At 39.7% G+C, this 23,852-nt stretch overlaps 1 protein-coding gene across 1 annotated transcript in view; it reads right to left on the bottom strand.

Moving 5' to 3' along the window:
- The window catches only part of ITPRID1 (ITPR interacting domain containing 1), a gene marked incomplete at its 3' end in the record, with an annotated part of 69,473 nt that extends 51,739 nt beyond the window's left edge, over nucleotides 1-17,734 (bottom strand). The window contains 5 exon segments of the mRNA XM_082846832.1: nucleotides 1,274-1,360; nucleotides 3,509-3,560; nucleotides 15,635-15,678; nucleotides 16,231-16,279; nucleotides 17,580-17,734. Of these exon segments, the coding sequence (XP_082702958.1) occupies nucleotides 1,274-1,360; nucleotides 3,509-3,560; nucleotides 15,635-15,678; nucleotides 16,231-16,279; nucleotides 17,580-17,721 (374 nt within the window). The 5' untranslated portion in view covers nucleotides 17,722-17,734.
- Nucleotides 17,735-23,852: the final 6,118 nt, after the last annotated feature.

The raw sequence follows: 23,852 nt of genomic DNA, 5'->3' as shown, positions 1-23,852 counted from the left end.
AGAACTCATATATACGTCCTAAAAGGACAGTCCTTCACCCCCGCTCAGGGACTGCTTGTCTGTACTTTAAAATGAGTTTACTTAACAGGTTTTCCATTTCACAACAGGCAGGTGTTAAATTAGATATGGCAGGGAGATTGTGGGACAAAAACCAGAGGCAGTGAAGTGATAACCACAAAAAATGGTAGTTGATGGCAATATGAAACAGAAGAAAAAAAAATCAACCCTGAAAACAGTAGACTAAAAAAAAGAATATTTAAAAAGAGTATCAGTCTGGGGCGTCCCCAGTCACGCAGATTTGTTGAGGATATCACTAAATGGAGACTACAGGACTAATGTTCACAAATAATGACTTTAAGTCCCTAGGTGAGGTTAAAATATGTTCTGTATTTTTTTGGACTTGGCTGAGAAACAAGAAGTACTTTTTTCAACTTGTTTTATTCAGTGCTGGCACTTAAAATGATACCCTGCAGTTATGTGGAAATTATATTTATATATACCAGCTCACTTCCCCCTCACTGACTACCCATTTACACAAATATTTATTGAACGTCTGTCATGTTCTAGGCTCTCTGGTAGGCACCTATGGCACAAAAAAGAACAAAAATAATATAGTCCTGCTTTCTAATGGCTCACATTCTCACGGCCAAGAATATAATTATTGATTGATTTGTCATTAAAAATACTTTCAATATTATTTACTTTTTTAAATCTATATTTAATCAGGTAAGAAAGACATAAAATACACTCACTTTGTTAAAAATTGTAATGTCCTACATAAGGGTCTCTCTCCCCTTGGCCATTACCCCTGCAAATCCTGACTGCCTTCCTACTGAATTTATGTGTATCCTTCCAGACATTTTTTTTTTTATGTAGTTACATATATGCTTTATAGTTTTCACTTGTTGGCTTTATAAGCAGTAACACATTCTATGTATCTTTCTGCATCTTGATTTTTTTCCTCTTAAAATATGACTTAAAGATCATTGCAAGTTAGTATAGTTATCTCTGCCTATTCCTTTTATCACTGTATAGAATTCCATAAAGTGGGTGGGCCAATAGTTTAACTGGCCATTTCCCCATTGACAGATATTTAGTCCACCTTCACTGAATCTTTTACATCGTTCTTGCAAGTTGGGGTTCTGAAATCCTTTATTCATTCTCTCATCCATCCATTCAACAAGTATTTCTCAAGTGCCTATTTGTAATTTCATGAAATCCATCGTTGAAGAGAATGATTTTTCTGGATGAAAAGTGCCTGGAAATCACGTACCTTTGTGGTATACTTGCAGCAGAATGGCCAGAGTTGAAACTGGTCCCTCTGGAGAGAGTGGGAGTTTCTAAACACTGATGCAGAGATCTGCAGTCGGGGGAGGGGGGGGGAATACCAACGATGAGACGTGTTGATTTAGATAGTGCCCTGGGAGGTCACTGTGACTCTTTCCCTTCCAGAGCAAACATTTGCATTTCCTCTTTATTTCTAATAATCTCGTAATGGCCGCACCTTTGAAGAAGAGTGAGTGTGCAGCAGAGGAACTGCTCCTCTCTTCAAGAGCGTTGTGTTACAGAAGGTGTAGGAATTTAAGTGTTAGGTGCCCACAAGTACTCATTATAAAGGTGACAGAATGTCTCACTTTGGACAGATGGCAAATCATTGGGGAATCTTTCAGGAATACAGCTTTGCTAGGCACCAACTTTCAGGAAAAAGTTAAAATTCTGTGATGAAAGAGGTAGAGCAAGCAACCACTGAAGCAACTCTGCATGAATTCTCGTAGTGGTGGAGGGTTTCATACTGCACGGTTACCACTCTCTAAGTGCTGTCTCCTGTGGTCATCCATATGCAACACTAACAAGCTCCTTTCTTATGGCAAAGGCAAAAAAAACCACGAGCATCTCTCTCTGCAAATAGGCCTGCAATGCAAGTCATCTGAAAGGGTTTCCAAACAGAATGGAACCCTGTTATAATATAGTTCACTTTTATATGGCTCAGATATACCATAACATATCTAGCCTCATCAAATATAACAGCAAGTGGGCACAAAATTGGAATTTATCAAAGAATACAATGTTGATATCAATTCTCCCAAGGAGACCAAGTTATTTTACATGGGCTCCTGAATTTGCCTTAGCCTGGTCCACATTTGGTAAGAAGAGCTGGGCCCCGCCTCTTCTTTGTTTAATTGCTTCTCTGTATTAAGGCTGAGAAAATGCACGTTTCTCAATAATAAAGATTCTGTTTTAGCAGATGACTGAGCTGGCTGAGAGCCTTGGAAGGCGGGAAGAAGATACCTTTCACTTACTGCCTCCCCTCCGTTTGCATTAGGTTTGCCATAATTTTTGTTTCACTCTGTGTTTGAGATTCACACTTTATTTTATAATGTTCAGCAGAGCTACCCAGAAACTGCCCTGACCTTGGATCCAGGAGAGTCCACGTACAGTCACAATTCCAATCAAGCTGTAGGAGCACGGGTGAGTCACTGACCTTAACTTGTCATTTTCCTCTTCAACAAAACGAGTTGCCTGAGAGATTTCTGTGGTCCCCACGCCTCTATGATTCTGTGAGTAGCAAAAACATCTAATCTTCTAAGAGGGAAAAACTATGCCAAAGTAGCATTTTAGGTGTGAATCGGTAGGAGGTAGAGGGATACAGTGTTGAACGTTCGGTTTTCGACAAGTTCGAATTATCCGGAGAAGGCAAGAGTGACTAGAGCGTGGGAAGCAGAGTTCCCAAGCCCCAAAAGCACACTGTCTGTTCCGGTGGTTCTTATACTAGAGTGGGCCTCAGAATATTTGAAGGGCTTGCAAAAACACAGATTTCTGATCCCTACGTCCAGATTTTCTGATGTGATGTGAGTGGGGTGAGGCTTGGAAACTTGCAGTTCTACTAAGTTGCCAGGTGATGTTCCTGCTGCTGTTGAGACCCCTTTGGGACCTAGTCTCTCTCCTCATATTAGGGACACTCAAAATGCTTTCTACCTAACAGTGGAAACCGTAGGCATTCTTGGCCAGCAAATATGGTGATAATAATGGACAATATGGAAACACAGATGTAACTACTTTATGAACAGGTCCTCATGAATAGCTGAATTTTAGTAGAATACCATTTACACAGATGCTTTAATTAAACTCCTGACATTGGAAACTGTAGGCATTCTTGTCCAGCAAACAGCGTGATAATAACGGACAATATGAAAATAATGAATGTAACTACTTTATGCACAGGTCCTCATGAATAGCTGAATTTTAGTAGAATACCATTTACGTGGATGCTTTAATTAAACTCCCCCCAAGCCAGCATTTGCTGAGTTAATCTGCACACTCCTTTATGACAATTAAAGAACCTCTATCTCTCTCGAGGCTGGTACAAATGGTTTAGGCACTGTGGCTAAACCAGTGACAAGATCCCAAGATCCATGGCATTATAAAGAGACGTCCTCACTTCCACTTCATTTATGAAAGACGTGGCTGTAAAATCCTGCAGTGAAATAACAGTGACTCTGTCACCTACCTCCTGTAGTCTTTCACAGTCATTTGAACCATTCCTTGTTCATGAAAAGGAACTGCAACAAAAAAGAGGAGATGAGCTTAATTTCCTTTTTTTCTAAAGGAAGGTTTTCTCACCTTCCAACAAACCAACATGGCATTGATTTCCATATCCAAGACTGTATCAGCCTGAGATAAAAGGCATCTCTGTAGTGAACAAGACAGAATGTAATTAATGGCTAAATTGTGTGACAAGCACTTGAAGAAATGTGGTATTTGCTCAGTGAAGGGGGAAGTCAGTGGCAAATGAAGTAGTCAGCAAAGATTTCATGGAGGAAACAGTACTTGTCTTGGATTTTTAAGAATGGGGAGAATTTGATAAATGGAAAAGAGGTGTCATTATGAAAGAAGAGTGTCTACAGCAAGCGCCAAGCACAGTGATAGGGCTATAGGCTGATTAGATCACAAGGCATTTTGGAATGCTCTCTCCTGGTACAAAAGGTTGAGGAGCAAGGATGGGGACAGGCAAAAGAATACATGAAGAACCCAGCATTCACGGAGCAGTTTCCATTAATTTGTATCACCTAATCCTTACAACAGTCTTATAATTTAGGACCTATTCTTATTTTTCAGATAAGGAAACTGAGACTCACAGAAGTTGAGTAATGAGCCCATGACCACACAGTCAGAAGTAGCAGATCCAGGAATTTATCATTACATTTATTATTGATTATAACAATAATAGTTACTATTTATTTAACATTAAGTTTGTGTGAGGCAATGTGCTAAGCATGTTACATGCACAATCTGTTTATCCGTGAAATAGGTATCATTCATGCCCACTTAAAAGAAATAAACTGAGGCTCAGAGTAAATAAATTTCCCATGGCCAGTAGGGTGCCACAGCTTATTTTTATTTGTTGCTGTTGTTTCTTTTCAAGACACTACGCTGTCAACAGATTGTCTTGTTGCTTATTCGAAAGCTGGAAAGAAGAGTTTATTATGTACGTGTTAGGACATGGAAAACAATAAAAAGTTTTTGAGCAAACAAGTAAATGTGAGAAGGACGATGCTGAAAGTCCATCTGCCTGGTTAGTGGTGCTGAGGACAGAATAGAAGAGCTACATATTGGATGTCAGAGAGGCCTATTCAGGGGCCGAAGCGGTACTCAGAACCTGTGTCGTGAGGTAACGCTGCGGTAGACATCTGCAGAAGGAAGCGTTCAGAAGACAGGCAGTTCCTCAGAAGCCCCCCACTCCATCCCCAGGGCTTCCAATTTCCTCTCACTGTGGCTCTCCTGGGCGCAAATGTGTGACACGTATCAAACTGGAAGTATTACCACCCAGCACTTCTACGAGAATGTAAAGTTCTTCACCATAAGAAATATAACACAGGTTGGGAGAGATTTTGGAAAAACAAGCTTAAATGATTGAAACATACATAAAAAAGGAAAATAATAAAGGGCTCTTCAGTCTGGAGCCAGAGTTCCTCTCTGGGTAGGGGGTCTCTGAATAGATCTCAAGGTATCTGGGAACTTGTCTCTGAATACCAAATTTTGAGGGTGAAGATAAGAATACTCATAGTTTTCAGCTGTTTTTTTTTAAGGTTCAGTGACCCTGCCGAATGGAAAAGGGCAACTGGTCTAGAAAGATAAAGACTAGAGGTATATTACTGAGGTGTGAGCAAATAGTGGATTCTTAATTAAGTCCGAAATACATAACTACAATTTTAAAAGGTAATGAGAAAACAGATACAGTAAGTTCTGCCCTACAAAACAAATGGAATTCTGTCACCACAAGAGCTATATAGGGTGAAAAATATTAATCTATGATAAAGGTTTAAAAATAAAGTATATATATCTCCATGCTACCACTCTCAATCTCACTTTCATAGCAGACATCATTAATCAATGACACCACTTTCTCATAGAGCCTAGATAGGCTCTCAAAATTGTCAGGAATTGAATGAGATGAAGCTTTTATGCCATTCTTTGTGTAGAGTAAACTTCATGAGTGGTTTTTTTTTTTTTTGAATAAACAAACTTCACCCTTTGTTTAGAATAAACTATGAGTTTAGAATAAACTGCTTCATAGAACATTATAGGGAGCCACTACCAAGGATGGAATATCAAGGTGAATGGTCATTATTATGATACAAATGTGACATTTATTAAATGTGCTATGTGATATCTGGTGACAGTTATTCATGTAAGTTAAAATATCGGACTCAAACTTACGCACCAATTTAGAAATTAGCTTAGAATCCAAACTCCAGTCTTTTGCCCATTACCTCAGTAGTTTTAAAACTATGGGTTTTAGTGAGGAATTCTTCTGCAAATTTCTAGTAATTTAAATAGATAAAAGGCGTGCTGTTCTGGGCAGAGTGGCCTCCCATTTAGCTCTTCCTTCACTCTGTCAGTCACCTCCACAATCCAGAGTTTGAAAAACTCATCTCTTCAACACCAAATTGCTCACCTAGGCAGGCACTGCTAATCCACTGCAGCACTCCTGCTCACTGAACTCAGTCTCAAACCTTCTCACATCATAAAGCCAATGCCAATTGATTAAAGTTGTCACATGGGAGAAAGCCTATTTGCCACTTTATTAATCATGTTATAGATGCCAGCGCAGTGTAATATTTTGGCAGTCATGTTGTAATGACTTGATGAATTACATAATAGGTTGCCCAAAATGGAAGGTTAAAATAAATATTTTCAGCAATCTTTTGTCTATTTCTCCCTGCCCCCACCATCTCCATCTATTGCTCTGCATGTATCTCACAAAGGCAGGCTCCATTTGTGCCTAGTTAGCTCATCCAGAGAATTCTGGAATTTCTGAGCAGCTCTTGCATAAAATACTCTGGGGTTCTAGGACATTTGGCTTCATATTCTGCCAGTACCGCCACTCTTGCCACTGCCTCAGTCTTTTCTGGTTGTCTGCTATTGCTCTGGATTTCCTAGAACATGTGAACGGATGTGTACGTCCAGGCCAGGGGTCTGGCATTGTGGCCACGGTGAATTGCTCAAACTGTCAGATAGGAAATGAACGATTTTCAGATACTGATGAAAAGAGTTAGCTCAGCCTTGTTGAGTTTTCAAAAACCCTAGCCCCACAGAACATCCAAGTCATCCATAAAATTCCACATCCCTTCACTCAGGGCTTCTTCATGAGATTCTAGTGCCCACACAGATCTAGTAGCCACATTCCACGGACCACACACGCTGCAGCTCTGCAGTCCAGGTTCAGGAGCAATCTGGTTGCCAAGAAACCAAGGGCAGCCCCAAAGGGGAAGGAAGCCCCTGAAAGAAACATATTTTCTAAGGAACGTGCAAAGTGGACCTGGCTAGTTCACCGAAGCGTTGTTTTCTGGTCTGATGACACACATGAAAGCCTTACACAGTTTTAGCATCAGCGGGCCCTGTAAGGCCCCGCCGTCGCTGACAGCTAGGGGCTGGGCAGGATGTTTGACCCCCCTCACCTGAATCTCGCACTTACTGATATACAGATATAGCTTTTACATCTTTTGTTAGACTCTATACTCTTTCTTTTTGATCTTGTTTAAAATGACACAAATGTCTATCTCTATCCAATATATTCAGACACATAGCCTTCTCTGCTGCCAAGCTTAGATTCTGGAGAAAATGAAGCCAGGGAAAATCGATATAATTTTTGAAACTCACAAGACAAGCCTGATTTTTAAAATTGTAATATAATTATCAAAAATCAATTAGCTTCACTGCTTCATTTCCATTTTTCACTCCCTGGACACCCTGAGTCCTGGGAGACCAAGGGGCATTTTTAGCATTACTACGTGTTTACTTCCTGATGACTGTGGAAACAGGAACTGGCCTTCCCAGTGTTGGACGCTGACAGTTGAGTCTTGCACAGGACAGTGTGAAACTATTATTCCTTGCCTGTTTGAGTTTTCTCTGGTTTTACTTTAGCTTTTTTTTTTTTTTTTTCCACTTTGTTAATTTGTAAGGTAAACTTCCTGGAACCTGAGGACAACCTGGTCAGGGTCAGGCCCTTGCTTCTTTGCCTGTTTTCAATAATGAACCTGAAGCTGGTAGCCCAGTTCTCAGCAGCATTGGTATTCCCAGGCTTTTGTTAAAACCCACAAGATCCAGCAGCCCTGGCTCAGGTCTCTTCAGGGCAACATCTGCTGGAGGTGATGCGCCCTGCAATTCTCTGCAGTCTCCCCGCCTGCTGGTTCATTAGCACTCACCTGCCTGGCTCACAGAAGCATTTAAGTCTGTGACCTCTGATCAGAGTACAAATTTGACACCTAGGGAATGCCATCATGGGACAAACAAGCTGCTCCTGTTACCCCAGATTTCCCCAAGCTTCTTCAGGTAGAAGGTGGGACCCTTACAGATGCACCTGTGTTCACCACATAAGCCTGCCCGCTAAGCCTGCTCAAATCCACACTGGCTTCTCTGGGTGCTTGACTCTGATATTTTCTCCATTTCTTTGTCCTCCCAAGATAGCACTCTTATTAGGTTTTTAGAGCCAGATTTTACTCTCTAAAAGCATTGAGGGAACAAAGAAAGAAAGAAAAAATTCAAGTTCTCCTATCCTCAAGATTCCTAAGGGTTGGTCTGAAGGAAAATTAAAGTGAGAAAAAAAAATTCCCTGCTCTACTCAATACATCCCATTGCATGGGTTAAAACGCCAGTTCTGATTCCCTTTTAGATACTTGAGTCTCCAGCCACCCTCCCTACTGTTAGGTGGACTTCTGCCATCTGAAGCAGCAGACACTGCACTTAACCCTGCAAAATGTATTACTGGAGAAGATGTAGTGAGATATGCAGAAGGCACTAATTAGCACCTTTATTGGCTTGGAAAGCATTTTTTATTTTGGTTTTCCTAAGCATTTCTGACTGATTCATGGAAGACATTTGGTTCTTTGGAATATCGTCCAATAGACTAATCAAATTGCATTTTCACAGGCCTCTAAAATAATAGCATTCTGCAGCTTTCTGTACATTTAACTCCTGCATGACCAAGACACTTAGTAGAGGCAGTCATCAGGGTTTGTTTGTCTCAGTTGGCAACTTATTAAACTATATTCTTATAAGAAAAAGAGACTCTGACATTCTCCCTGACCCTCATGCTCAGAACTTTAAAGCCAGTTGTGATGCTTTGCTCTTCTTAACCCAGATAGCTGTTTATTTTCCAGATGCTGTGGACACTTCTCTATTCCTCTGCTGACACCCAGCCCAAGCTCTCATCACCCCAAGCCTGAGGTCATAATAGCTTCTTCCCAAAGGGTGCACCTTCTTCCCATTGCCAGGATAAACACTGGAATCTGTCATCTCTCTTCTTAGAAACCATTCATAACTCATTACAATAGAGATGGCAAATGTGAAACACACCTGCTTCAATTCCCCAACGCTGCACCTGTGGAGTTATTACTTATTATTCATGACCCTCTATCCAGGTGAACAAAGATATGGCTTCACAGTTCTACTCAACACAGACCCCAGCTGTAACCACCCATCCTTTGGCTGGTACTTGAGATGACACTTCTTTGCCATCCCTGTCGTAAGACGTCAAGCGTGATTCCCTCTTTCTGCATTTTAAGGCATTTATAACCTGGCCACACCCTATTTAACAGAAACATGTCTCCCTTTGCTCCTTAGCGTGAAACCTTTTCTCTAGTCTTATCACCCTATATGCTTTCCTGCACACATTGTTTGCTTCTCACTCTGTGCCTTTATTCAAGCTCCTATTGCTTCCAGGAAATGACATCGACTTGCTTTGTCTCTTTGTTTTTTCAAAACCATATCTCTCTTTGATTGACTAGCTCAGGTCTCACCTTTTTTTGAAGACTGCCCAATCTGACTAAATCATGTTTATTATGGATGAGTTTTACTAAGATCTTTTTGTTGACTAGCTTTAGGGAAACCAGATGTGTGAGAGAGAATTCTTGCCTCAGTGGCCTTTACAGTTTTGTTAATGAGGCCTATCATATACTAATAATTTGAGGCAGCACAGACCAAGTGTCATATGGGTAGAACCCATGATGGATGTCACTGATGTTCAGAAGAGAGACTGAGTCTCTTAGTGCAGATGTCAGGGAGGGCCTTACAGAGAATATGGGACTTGGGTAAAGTCTCAAAAGAAGGGCAAGAGGTAAACGGAACAGGAAAGACTTTAAGACAGGAGGAACTGGATGAAGAAAGAGAAAGAACTAGGTATAATGAGAGGAGATAAGACTAGACAGTCTTGTAGAAAATTGGAACAGGTTATATTCACATTGTAATGGTCCTGGAAAGTCAGAGTGACATACTTGAGGGCAGGAGTCATATACTCTACATCTTTGCATCCTCCACCTTGCATAGTTCTCTGCTTTGAATGTTTTCATTTGATAAACATTATGCTTTCATATTATAAACATTCTTATAATATAGACAACAAATTTAGAACTTGATCTTGTAAGTTCTTATTATTTAATAGTTTTTTAAAAAATTAATTTATCGATTGATTGATTTTTGGCTGCGTTGGGTCTTTGTTGTTGTGCGTGGGCATTCTCTAATTGTGGCGAGCAGGGACTACTCTTGGTTGTGGTACTCGGGCTTCTCGTTGCGGTGGCTTCTCTTGTTGTGGAGCACGGGCTCTGGATGCGTGGGCTTCAGTAGTTGTGGCATGTGGGCTAAGTAGTTGTGGCTCACAGGCTCTAGAGCGCAGGCTCAGTAGTTGTGACGCACTGGCTTAGTTGCTCCGTGGCATGTGGGATCTTCCCGGACCAGGACTTGAACCTATGTCCCCTGCATTGGCAGGCACTTTCAGTCTGTATGTGTCCCTAGGTCTGAAGTGGGTCTCTGGTAGACAGCATATATATGGGTCTTGTTTTAGTATCCATTCAGCAAGCCTGTGTCTTTTGTTTGGAGCATTTAATCCATTCACGTTTAAGGTAATTATTGATATGTATGTTCCTATGACCATTTTATTAATTGTTTTGGGTTTATTATTGTAGGTTCTTTTCCTCTCTTGTGTTTCCTGCCTAGAGAAGTTTAGCATTTGTTGTAGAGCTGGTTTGGTGGTGCTGAATTCTCTTAGCTTTTGCTTGTCCGTAAACCTTTTGATTTCCCATCGAATCTGAATGAGATCCTTGCTGGGTAATCTTGGTTGTAGGTTCTTCCCTTTCATCACTTTATCATGCCACTCCCTTCTGGATTGTAGAGTTTCTGCTGAGAAATCAGCTGTTAACCTTATGGGAGTTCCCTTGTATGTTATTTTTCCCTTGCTGCTTTGAATAATTTTTCTTTGTCTTTAATTTTTGCCAATTTGATTACTATGTGTCTCGGCATTTTTCTCCTTGGATTTATCCTGTATGGGACTCTCTGCGCTTCCTGGACTTGGGTGGCTATTTCCTTTTCCATGTTAGGGAAGTTTTTGACTACAAATTCTTCAAATATTTTCTTGGGTCCTTTCTCTCTCTCTTCTTGTTCTGGGACCCCTATAATATGAATGTTGTTGAGTTTAATGTTGTCCCAGAGGTCTCTTAGGCTGTCTTCCTTTCTTTTCGTTCTTTTTTCTTTATCCTGTTCCGCAGCAGTAAATTCCATCATTCTGTCTTCCAGGTCACTTATCCGTTCTTCTGCCTCAGTTATTCTGCTATTGATTCCTTCTAGTGTATTTTTCATTTCAGTTATTGTATTGTTCATCTCTGTTTGTTTGTTCTTTAATTCTTGTAGATCTTTGTTAAACATTTCTTGCATCGTCTCGATCTTTGCCTCCATTCTTTTTCTGAGGTCCTGGAGGATCTTCCCTATCGTTGTTCTGAATTCTCTTTCTGGAAGATTGCTCATCTCCATTTCATTTAGTTGTTTTTCGGGGGTTTTATCTTGTTCCTTCATCTGGTACATAGCCCTCTGCCTTTTCATCTTGTCTGTCTTTCTGTGAATGTGGTTTTTGTTCCACAGGCTGCAGGACTGTAGTACTTCTTGCTTCTGCTTTCTGCCCTCTCTACAATTATTTTTAACTAATAATATTTAAATCTTCATTATGTACCTCAAGTGTAAATGAAACAAGGTTTTATCAATACAAGAACACCCTTAAATGGAAGTGTCCCTTTTTGCCATCCAAGCTTGGCTCACAGAAATAAGGAAAAGCTAGGGATAAAATTGATGGCCATGGATTTACACCAGTATGCAGTATATTGGTTTCTGGTAAAAAGAGCATGAACTTTGAAATCAAACAGAATTCAAATCATGTGTCCACCTCTTTGGCTTTATGTGGTTTTAGGTACATCTCTTAACTTCACCGAGTCTCTGTTTCTTCAATATTTAATGAGGTTAATCAATCATCTTGTTTGAGAAATACTTCACAATATTTTTAAAATATGCAACAGGCACTCAATATATGATAATTACTAATTATTACTAATTATAAGTTTGAGACTGAAATGTATAGGGATCAGAAACCTCAGGAAAAACCTGAGTGAACCTCAGGAAAAAAAAACAATAACCATGGAATTTTCCAACTCTTAAGGGCTAGTACCTCACTCATGTCGATTTTCCAAGAGTTTAGTTTCTTATAATTTAAAATTTCTGGAGTTAAGGTAGAATGGGCTTCTTATGACTTTCTAGAAAACTAATTTGATGCATCTTTTTTATTTTAAGATCCAGATGTGGCCATTTTTCATTTCTACGGATACTTGACTGATATTTAAAAAATTAGCATTGTCCTACTTCAAAACATTTAAATTCATGAGGACTGAGTTGTGGCCGTAAAAGCTGGTACACAAGAGTCAGAAGACCTGGAGGGAGAAGTAGATGCCAGTGAACTGACCCACATTGTTCATGCTTTGACTTTTCTAGCAGGGACACTGATGCAGAGCTTTCCTCCCAGGATACTTCCAGGAGTGTCCATGCATAACACGGATGGTAAATTATACTATAGTCCTCTAGAGAGGAAACGTGGCTGCAGAGTCAGACAGACCCATGTTCAAATCTCAACTCACTTATCTACTAACTGGGTTACTTTGGGCAAGTTACTTAACGTTTCTGAGTCTCATTTTCCTCTTTGCAAAAGTTACTAATGATAATATCCACTACAGAAGATGGTTCTGGTAAATGAGATAATATACACAAAAAGTACCTAGACTGTGTGCCCTCCACATGTACTAATTTCATTCCCCTCTGGGAGCTCTACCTGGCATAATGGTGGTGAACAAGATAGGCCAACCAGATTCCAGTTTAATAAAAATTAGACTTAAAAAAAAATTAGACTTTAGGTAGCTGCAGAGCAGCATGAAAGCCAAAAAATCGCCATTAGAAGCGAAGACCTGACCTTGGCCATCTCAAGACATGGGAGGAAATCAGCAATAGGGCCACTGAAGCCTTATTCCACCTCTTCTTTTTATTTGAGGTCCACTAGAATGCTTTCCATGGGAGGTACTGGGTCCCCTGGAAGATGAGCAGGCACTTGGATATTGTTACACTTTAATGTATAAAGCCTCAGAACGATCACTGAGGGAAACCAGCCTCAGAGTGGTTTCTACTTGTAGTCAGTTGAATAGTATCCCCCTCAAATTTCATTTCAGTATCTGAAATTTCATATCAGAATGTATCCTTTATCTGGAAATAGGGTCTCTGCAGATATAATTAGTAAAGGTGAGGTCATACTGGATAAGGGTGAGCCATAAATCCTAAAGCCAATGACTGGGGTCCTTAAGAGAATAGAGAAGACTCACAGGGAAAAGACAGCCATGTGAAAACAGAAGCAGAGCACGCAATGATGTAGCTACCAGTCAAGGAATGCCAGGGTTTGAAGGGAACCACAAGAAAGAGGCCAGGAAACATTCTTCCCTTAGAACTTTCAGAGAGAGAATAACCTGGCTGACACTTTTTTTTTTGTTCTTTTAAGGTTTTATTCTCTCCATTTTCCCCTTTACTTATACTACAGACAGCATTTAAAATCTTGTTGCCATAGTTACTGATATTAAAGCACATACAAGAGAATCAAACCTGAAACTCTAAGAAAATATACTTGAAATAAAAGAAAAATCACTACAGTGAAACATACTTATATATAATAATTTCCCACCTGACACTGTATTATTTTTCTTCCCTTAGAAGATATAATGATTGAACTATATCGTGCCCCCAAAAGGTTGCAGGATTTAAAGAACTTTAAAATGTTTCCCTAAAAGAGAACCTTGCTGACACTTTGATTTCAGACTTTCAGCTTTCACAACTGTGAGAAAACAAATTTCCGTTTTAAGCCACCAAGTTTGTGGTAATTGGTTATGGCTTGCCTAGGAACGAATGCACCACTCTACACCATACTGAGATTGTGGGAGCTTTCACAGGATTTTCCCTCCAGCAGAGAATACTTTTCTTTCTCTTCTTCAGTTCCTTTTTGTTCCACCACAGTTTTCTCTCTGACACACCCCTCATGACCTTCAGGTCTCCAGTTTCTGCTACTACTGTTATAGTTTCCACTTCCTGGTGCGGTCCTTGGCTTCCCTAAACTCAGGGTGCCTTGAGCTCATTGCAGCAAAACCAGCACACAGAGGGGCTGAGAGCATGCCCAGCCACAGGTCCCTCCACCCACCTCCAACCAGCTGTAACTAAAAATCGTGGCACTTGACCACCCAGATTCTCCACCTGCAAACACAGATGAACACCAGCCTTGCTACCACACAGGTTACTGAGTTTAAAATATGATAGATGAGGAAGGGCCTTGTAAAAGTGAAGGCTCAATTAAACTTGTAAGAAGCTATTCCATTACTATTAAAAACTTCACTAAAGACAAAGGACCTGGCAGATAGAAACTGCGCATGTCTGATCTCAGAGTCATCTTGTTACCCTTCTTTCCTCCAACTCTTCACCTCATGCTTTTACTTCATTGACTTGATTCAAAGGAGGAAGGGCCATGATTTGTCTTAATTTCTGGGAAGTGAAGCTTTTAATATAGTTACTGACAACCCCAGAACTGGTGCCAGGCCTCCTACTATAATCTGGGCAAGATGAAGTATCAGAGGGATATGAAATGCTGGCTATATTTCTTAACTTCCTGCCTTTTCATGAGAATAAACTGTCAGGAACAAAGGTACTTAAATTCAATTTATTGGCAAACATCTTCAGAGATTTTTGGCATCATGGAACTTTTATATTTAAAAAAAATAAAGAAGCTTGGCAAAGGAGGAAATTTGAACAATATACCTAGATTTTTAAAGTAAAAATTCCTAAATTTAAACTGGTTTGTAGCCAATGGTCAATCTTAATTTAAGTGGCAGTGAAGGAAGTGAAATAATTAAAACCAGCCAAATAAGTAGCAATTAGACTAATAATTTTCCCTCTAATCATTAAACTCCTTATTTATGTCATTTTTTACATGCATTATTTAGGGCATTACATCAATTTTAAAACACACTGTTTTCACATTTTAACATCTATGAAATCAGGATGTGTCTAGTAGTCAATGTTGCCTACTATAATGCCTAGTTATAATTGACAGGGATGACAAGGATGGTTGTTTTATTTTCCTATTGGAGTGGTACTTAAAATGTGGGTGCGTTTTATGATTGAGGAGTCTTACATTCTATGAAATACCGTATTTGACTTAATGAAGATGTAAACTGTGAGACCTGTAGTTAAATTTCTTTTTCTTCTTGTAATGTTCTTATCAAATCTCAGTGTAACAAGTGTGATACATTTTCTGCCTCGGAAATACATATTTGTACTGTTTGCTATAGAATTCAGTCATTTGTTGTTTTTGAGAACAAATGCATCATTAGAAAGAGAGGATATAATTTTAAGACTGAAGAATAGAAAGAAACTAGATTTAGAAATAAAAGTACAATACAGTGTCAGGAAAAATTAAACAATTTCATTTTCATTTCCATAACTACATCCTTGCAAAATGTCTTCACAGACCCAGTGAGTTTTCTGTTAGAGTCTGAGCTAATGATATGGCAAGAGTCCTTGTTTCTAGCCCCCAACCTGCTGCTGGATAATACCTATCTGTTCTGAGCTTGTCTTAAGTATTAAAGAAAGTGATTGAGCTGAATGGTTTCTGAGATTTTTTTTCCATTTCTAGGAACCTCTGATAATTCTCATTTTTAGATTTATTCACACAAACATTTTAATACATCTACTCAGGTCCACAAAGCATAACTGCTTCTGGGTTCTCTGGTCTTACCACTGTGGTCGATGGCTGGCTGAAGGTTTTCATTTACAGAGACACTATAAAGAAACAAAAGTATTGTGAGTCAAACAATGTGTGTAAATAAATTATGCTAAATTGCTCCTTAATTAAACAGAGTTATGCAGTTAGGCTTTATTATAAGAGGACTTTTGGAAACCAATGAACAGCTGGGGGCTGAAATAATATTATTCTATTTTGTACTTTTTTTTTTTTTTTTTTTTTTTTGCGGTACGCAGGTCTCTCACCGCTGTGGCCCCTCCTGCTGCGGAGCACAGGCTCCGGATGCGCAGGCCCAGCGGCCATGGCTCACGCGCCCAGCCTCTCCGTGGCATGTGGGATTCTCTCTGACCGGTACACGAACCCGTGTCCCCTGCATCGGCAGGTGGACTCCCAACCACCGCGCCACCAGGGAAGCCGCTCTATTTTGTAGTTTTAAACCGATATATAACTTTTGCAATAACAGAGTAATCCTTCAAACACCCAGTTAAAATGAAAATCCCTACATGTCACACCTGTCCCAGAAGGATTACCCATAATGTTTTCATGGATCTTTGCAAGAAGGATGTGTAAGGGCATAAAGAAACACTTACAAGAATCCAGAGTCCAGCCAGTGCTGAATACTTTCTTGTTTGGAATCTTCTACTAATGAGAAACAGACCAGTTAGTCAAAGCATAACCAGCTAAAGTGATCCCACCCTGTTATTCAGCCACCACCTAACAGGTCTGGTTCCTAGTATTTAGTCACATGTTTCTATAAGCATATTCATTTTTTCCCCAAGGCAAAACTTCTGGTTTTCCATAATCAGCTTTTCCTGAAAATGAAGTGTAAACTTGCCAAAGGACTAACTTAAAAAAAAGAGAGAAAGAAAAAAATGTGAAAAGGAAAAAAAAAAAAAATCACCAAAGAGCAAGAGATGTTAGAATAATTTTTAAATTGCCTGGTGTGAATACAAAGGGTGAAAAAGCATAGGAGACTTTTGCCTTTCTCTAGTTGGACATAAGTCACATGGAGCCTCTCCTTGCTGAATCACATTTCCATAAGGCAGCTAGCCAGTGATGTTCATTTGCAAGGAGTTCTCTGCCAGGTTAGGAACCAAATTTGCATTCATTCCAGGGGCAAATTGCACTACAGTCCCAGAATTGCCACAGGCACCCTGTGTTAAAAGGCATCCAGTCTTTTAAGGTGGATCTTTACCACTGGCTCAACAAATAGTCAACAGGCAAAAAGGAAAGGATATAAAAGCAGTTTTCCTGTAAATATTTGTTTCCATTCTGGTTGGTTACAGGTTACTCTGGGCTTATTTTCTTTGACTTTATCCTACGAAGCAGTGAGGTACCTGAATTACCCCCTCACAAGGTGTCTGGTGAACCAAAAAGGCCAAGTGGACATGGGAGGTGCTTAGTTTTCAACTGAGATACTGTGAAGGGATAGAATAAACTGGTGGTGGGCAAAGAAGAAAAGCCATCAGTTACATCATAAAAAATCAAACAAACAAAAAAATCACAGTGAAGGGAGAAGTGTTTTCTTACTTATTACTCTTTAAACAATTAAAATTATTATCAACACCTTGTGCAAGACCCAGCAAATAAAAGCCTTTCAATAAAATGTTTGATGTCCTCCGAAGCTTCATGTCTCTGGCATGGACTCCACATAGCTTTATGATCCTGGGGACTTAGGATGAGGGGATCTTGGAGTGGAAAGGAAGCAGAGTTCATTCGTTAGTTGGTCTGTTTCCATCAAGAAGGTCTGTGGCTTAGGTGTCTGTAGGGGAAGTCAGATGTGCCCATTTCATAGAAGTTTCTGGTATCATGCCAGGACTACTGGTATCTTCAAAGTCAAATCTTTGTTCCAAAATCATTTGCCCCCAGCCCAAAACCCCCATATCCCTCACCACTCACAGTAGGTTGGATTCAAATATCCCTGGGGGCCCGTTCTCACCCAGCATGGGGGCGGTGAGACTGTGGCTGTCCTCCTCAGAGCCAGGGGGCGGCTGCTCATCCAGGGGAGCCCATGTCCTCTTGGTGGACCTCAGGATGTCTCTCCTGCTCTTTTCCTGGTCTCCTTGAGACTTCTCCGCCATCTTTAAGAGAGTAATTCAACAAGCTAATTAAAAACACACACACAAACAGATCAGACACAAAGAGCTCAGCTTTCAGGCTAGGCTCAGTGAGAGGGAGAGGACGACAGGATTCACAATTCAATGAGTGGACCCAGCTTTACAATTTTTGGGAGCCTGGCTCACCTACCCAAGCAAGGTCCCTGTCTCAATGAGATAACTGTTTCTTTCTCAATGGAGAGGCAGCTGGAGACTAAGGACTAACGTGGTCTCACCCTTCACCAGGCCACATCCACACTCTGGAGGATTCAATCTGGTGGTCTGGGATGTGGATGGCAAGCAAAGAAACTGGACTGGAGGACCTACCCAGCCAAGGAGAAAGTTTAAAAGCATTGATTAACATAATGTAAGTATCTTTCAAATTCATCCAACAGTTACATCTATGACAATATGTTTAGAGACCCAAAATGTAAAAAATAAGGGCTTTGGCTGAGCCTCATCTCTGCAATTTATTGTGTGGCCTTGAATAAATTATATAACCTCTCTGCATTCCCTTATTTTTAATTGGGGATCAATTGCACTGAATTTTAATAACTGTTAACCTCAGCAGAATACTTATCATGTGCTAGATTCTATGCTGAATTCTATAATCCGTTATTTAATTTAATTGTCAATGAAGGAAGTAATCTAATTGCTTTTTTTAATGAATTTATTTATTTATTTTTGGCTGCATTGGGTCTTTGTTGCTGTGCACGGGCTTTCTCTAGTTGCCGCGAGCAGGGGCTACTCTTCATTGCGGTGCGCGGGCTTCTCATTGTGGTGGCTTCTCTTGTTGTGGAGCACGGGCTCTAGGTGTGCAGACTTCAGTAGTTGCGGCGCGTGGGCTCAGTAGTTGTGGCTCACGGACCCTAGAGCACAGGCTCAGTAGTTGTGGCGCACGGACTTAGTTGTGCTGCAGCATGTGGGATCTTCCCGGACCAGGGCTCAAACCCGTGTCCCCTGCACTGGCAGGCGGATTCTTAACCACTGCACCACCAGGGAAGTCCGGAAGTAATCTAATTGTCACAATTTTGTAGTAAATCTAAGAGCAGTGGGGTTAAATTGCTTACCCAAAGTCACACAACAACCAGGATTCAAACCCAGGCTCTGGACTCTAAGCATGTTCCCATGACAATGAAGCTGCACTACCTGCCCTGTATGATGGTTGGGACAATTGGGATGTTAATAAATACGTTATTTACATGGCACAAGAAATACAGGCTGTCCCCATCATCTCATTTGACATTTATTAATATAGTTGTGAGGCTCACAGAGTAGGAAAGGAGACAGAAGTTTAGAGAAGCTGTGTAAATTGTGTAAACTCCCCAGACTATCAGCACATAGAGAACAAAGGCCTCCTTCTTACTGGTTGATGTGTCAGTATTTGATTGGATTCTCAGCATAGAGTAGGTGCTAAATAAATATGTACAAAACTAAAGTAGCAAAGCTAGAGTTCAAAACCACTAAACCGTGACTGAATTCCTTCCATGGCATCTACTTGAAATTGCATTAGTTTATTCTTCAAGTTTAGAGAAATGACCCAATAGTCAAATACCTACTTCAGCAGCATGTCTTGCATCCCTGAACTTATGCATAATCACTGATCACATGACATGTAGACAATCATTTCTAATCAGCATTTTAACAAGTCAAGTTGTTCAGATTTATTATAAACATTTGAATATTTTCATTTAATTACAGATGAGCATTCCAGGTGCAATTGTCAATAAGGGTCTTCCTATATGATTTATATATTAAAATTCTGTCATTCAGTTGAACTATAAATATACAGTTACTGTTGCAATAATAAATTACTGCAAAAATTAATTGTAATGACTGTTAATTTTATGTTTAAAACAGCAATTATTAAGAAATCTCAATTAATTAAAATTTAAGGCAAAGGGTGGATAGTTAATATCTATACTAATGGTAGGTCTTTTAGCCAGCTAACTTTAGAAAGTTAACTTTAGGAATATCTTCTGGGAGCAAATAAATGTTTATAAAAATTTCTATGATAACATAAGACAAAAATCATACAGAGATGATTATATTTCTAAAATTTACAGAATTATTTCATATGCTAGAATTCATAACATGGCAAAATAAAGTTTAGAAACTACATTTAATTTTTAGTTGTTTAATTTTTGAGTAAAAAAATAGTCTCTTTGGTAATGCCTTGTATCTTGTATGTGTGAATTATAATAAAAGCATCAACTCTGACAGTACAAAATCTCACAAGGAGGAAACCTCCAAAATGCTCAACAACATTCATGAAATATCAGACTCCATAAAGGATCAGGGCTTGAAGGAAAGAATAATGTATTACAAAAAAATAAGATTCCCCCAGTAATCTTGCTCCTCCACTGACCTCAGCTGAAAGTCAGTTTCTGTTTAGCACGAAGATTTTGCTTTGTAGTGGCAGCAAGGACTGTCAAGCAGTTCAGTCCTCAAATTGCTGCTTCTGTACTATAATGTTGAATTTTCACCTAGCTACCACTTTCTCAAACACAACACTGTAAAAGTCATCCAGATTTTAGATAATGGTGCCGCTTTATTCATATATCCCCAAACTTCCATTCTACAATGGCATGTGTGTGACCTCAGCCACCAGCCTTGCACAGCCAGTGAGGATACGCTCCCTGCCTGCTCAGCTGTACTTGGCTTTAGAGCAGGAAAAAGCTTGCCAAGGAAAGTGGGAACCCTTGCTAAAAGCAAGGGTCAGGGACAGGTTTGTAAAGAAAAACTCATTTGTTCCCTCTGTTATAGTGGATGCCTTCCCAGTTAGTAAACAAATCTGCTTCTGGAAATGTATTCTCTGATGCTTGAATGACCTTGCTTTGGCATCCACTGGCTTGACCCACAGAGAGTCCTTTGGAAAGGGACACAAATCAGGTGGCAGGCCCAAATAGTCCAGTGGACTGACAGGGCAGAAGTTATGTCATGTGGCCTCTGCTGACTCATCTAGTTAACCCCTCCCCAGGACCACTTGGAACCTAAGTCTTGCCAGCTCTGACTTGGCCCAAAGTGAATCCTCATTCTGGATTGCGTTGCCTCCTGTGCCTGAGAGGCCCTCCTCTCTCTTCAGTTCCCTTGTATTATGATTACTATGTCATTAATCGTTATGTGTATAAAGAACTGCCATTAACACGGGAAATTTTTTATATTATCTAGTTTAACTGAAAAAAAACAAGAGGATGTGAAACTATATACGCATCAAGAACTCAATTTTGCAAGAACAAAACAAGACCGAAACCAATGTATTGAAGAGACAAAAAGTAACGTACTGAAATGTTATCAGAGTTTCAAAATTTTTTAAATAGTCAAAATGAGAAAAAATTGGCTTTGTTACATTAATATTACATCACATTTTCTTTCACTTGAGCAAATTCAACCATACATGATACTCAGAGCAGTGGTAATGATTCACCTTTGTCCTCTGGAATTAGTTAACTTTTTGCACCTCTACGCAAACAGGTTGTCTTGCCAAATTGGTAGTTCATACTGCGGAACAGAGATTGTGCTTTATTTACCTCTGTATTTCTCATAGATCCCAGCACAGCATTTTACCCAGAGTAAATAATCTTTAACTATTAGTTGCTTGCTTGGTTATTTGGGAAAGGAACGTGCAGTTGGCTTAGCTAGTATTCTTGGTTGGTATGTGGTTAAAAGAGCAAGTGTTTTCAGATCAGATAACTCCAGGTTTTAATCAGCTCTGCTGCTTTTCTGACATCTCCTTGGGGAAAATGTCAAATTCCTCTGATAATCTGTTTCCTCATCTCTGTAACGAGTATGAAATAGTAACTTCATAGGGTTGTTGGGAAAATTTAATGAAAAATGTATATAGAACAATCAATACCCATATTGGTCAGTTTTTTTTTTTTTCTTTTTTCTTCTCTTCTTTATGTTGCCTCTTATTGTTCTGGCAAGAACTGTCAAGTAAAGAAGATGAATCAACAACCAATGCAATAGTTTTTCTCATAGGAGATAAATTTGACACTTATTTTGTAGATAACCCACGCCATCTTGAGATTACTTGTTTGGGTTACTGAGAAGTAGATATATTTGGGGAGTATGAGAATAAAATAATTCTGTGACCATGAGAATGCAGATTTCCCTGAGACTAGTTAGAGGTTCATATCAGAGTTTGGAAATTCCCTTAACTATGGACTTAATTTCAAGGTTATAACTACAGGCTGTAGCTCTAGCCTTGGCTACCACTTCGGAATGAGCCCTGTGGTCAAGAAGAGAACTTCATAATGAAAGAACAGCTCCAAGGCATTCTGGGTCCACAAGGGAACTCACGATCTCTATGTCTCCCTCTGGATTCTTGTTATCACAGCCTTTGTTCAAGCCTTCGTAAGATCTCACATAGTATCCAGGCTTGCCTTTCTCCCCTCCATCTTCCATGTGTAATGCCTTCCCTAGTAGCAGGATTTAAGAGAAGTCATGGGCTCCAGGAAGACCTGTCCCTTTTCCAGCTGTAATGCCATTCACAGACATTTGAAAAGGAAGCCCGCAGAGCTCCTTATATTCTCAAAAAGATAATTACCATGAGCCTCAGTACCACTCACCTCTCTTCACAAACTAAGAGATCAGTACTCAGAGGCTGACACTCAAAGAGAACTGATTTACACTTCTTGCCCTAGGAGACCACAGGATTAATCCCATCATGCCCTAGAGCCATGTTCATATGGCAGTGAATGTTGCCTCATCTGGCCCAATCTCCCACCCTTTCAGGACTCTCCTAACCCTTGTGCCCTCTGGAATTTATGGATTAGAACCCACCAAATCCCCTTTATCTGAAGCTCTTCACTGAATGTCCCTTCAATTCTTTCTCTAATTAAAACCTGGACACAGCTTCCTTTCTCACTGTCTCAAGTTGTGGCTTTTTCTTTTTTGCCCACTGAATTAGGAACATAGTCTTGAAGATGGTGTAAATTTCCTTCATGTTCTTCATTGCTGCTTTCAGATCTTGTTTCCTCTGTCCTTTGAAGAGCACGCTATCAGACTATGTAGGACATCTACATCTAGGACATTTGCCCCATTTACTGAAACTTTTAAGATGGTATTTCTGTCATCTTTCTGGAAGATTTCATTATCAATCTAGATGACTTATCAACAACTGAGCACTCAGTTTAATAATCTGTCCACTTTTCATATCTGGAGAAAACCACAATTTGAAAAGAGAATGTACCCCAATGTTCACTGCAGCACTATTTACAATAGCCAAGACATGGAAGCAACCTAAATGTTCATTGACAGATGAATGGCTAAAGAAGATGTGGTGTATATACATATAATGGAATACTACTCAGCCATTAAAAAAGAATGAAATAATGCCATTTGCAGCAACATGGATGGACCTAGGGATTATCATACTAAGTGAAGTAAGCCAGACAAAGACAAGTATCATATGATATCACTTATATGTGGAATCCAAAAAAAAAAAGATAGAAGTAAACTTACATGCAACACAGAAACAGACCCACAGACACAGAAAACAAACTTATGGTTGCCAAAGGGGAAAGGAGGGGAGGGATAAATTAGGAGTTTGGGATTAAACATATACACTACTATATATAGAATAGATAACCAACAAGGACCTACTGTATAGCATAGGGAACTATACTCACTATTTTATAATAAACTATAAGGGAAAAGAATCTGAAAAAAAATACATATATATATTATATATATATGCATGTATAACAATCACTTTGCAGTACACCTGAAACTAACAATATTGTAAATCAACTATACTCCAATTAAAAAAAATCTGCCCACTCTCAACAATCCTTCACTCTACTTGATTCTCATACTTCAACATTGTAAATGAACATCCTTTTAAATCCCAGTTTCAAGCATCCCCTGTCACCACTATTCTGCTCACATCTTTGCCTGGGCACAATCCCCGGGTCATTCCCTTCAGCTTACAACATGGTATAATGTTTCCCATCTTAAAATAATCCTCCATTGACCCTTTCAATTCAACCGATTATGATTCCCAAATTCACGTTTCCAAATCTGGTCCACAACTTCAGAATAAGGTCCCTGAGACTCAGAATGGGGTATTCCCAGTTACGTGACATCTCCACTTGGATACTTATAGACATCTT

The sequence above is a fragment of the Leucopleurus acutus genome (assembly GCF_964270905.1).
Source record: "Leucopleurus acutus genome assembly, chromosome: 9".
Lineage (NCBI taxonomy): Eukaryota > Metazoa > Chordata > Mammalia > Artiodactyla > Delphinidae > Leucopleurus > Leucopleurus acutus.
The sequence above is the reverse complement of the archived record's forward strand: the minus strand, read 5'-3'. Positions and strand labels throughout refer to the sequence as shown.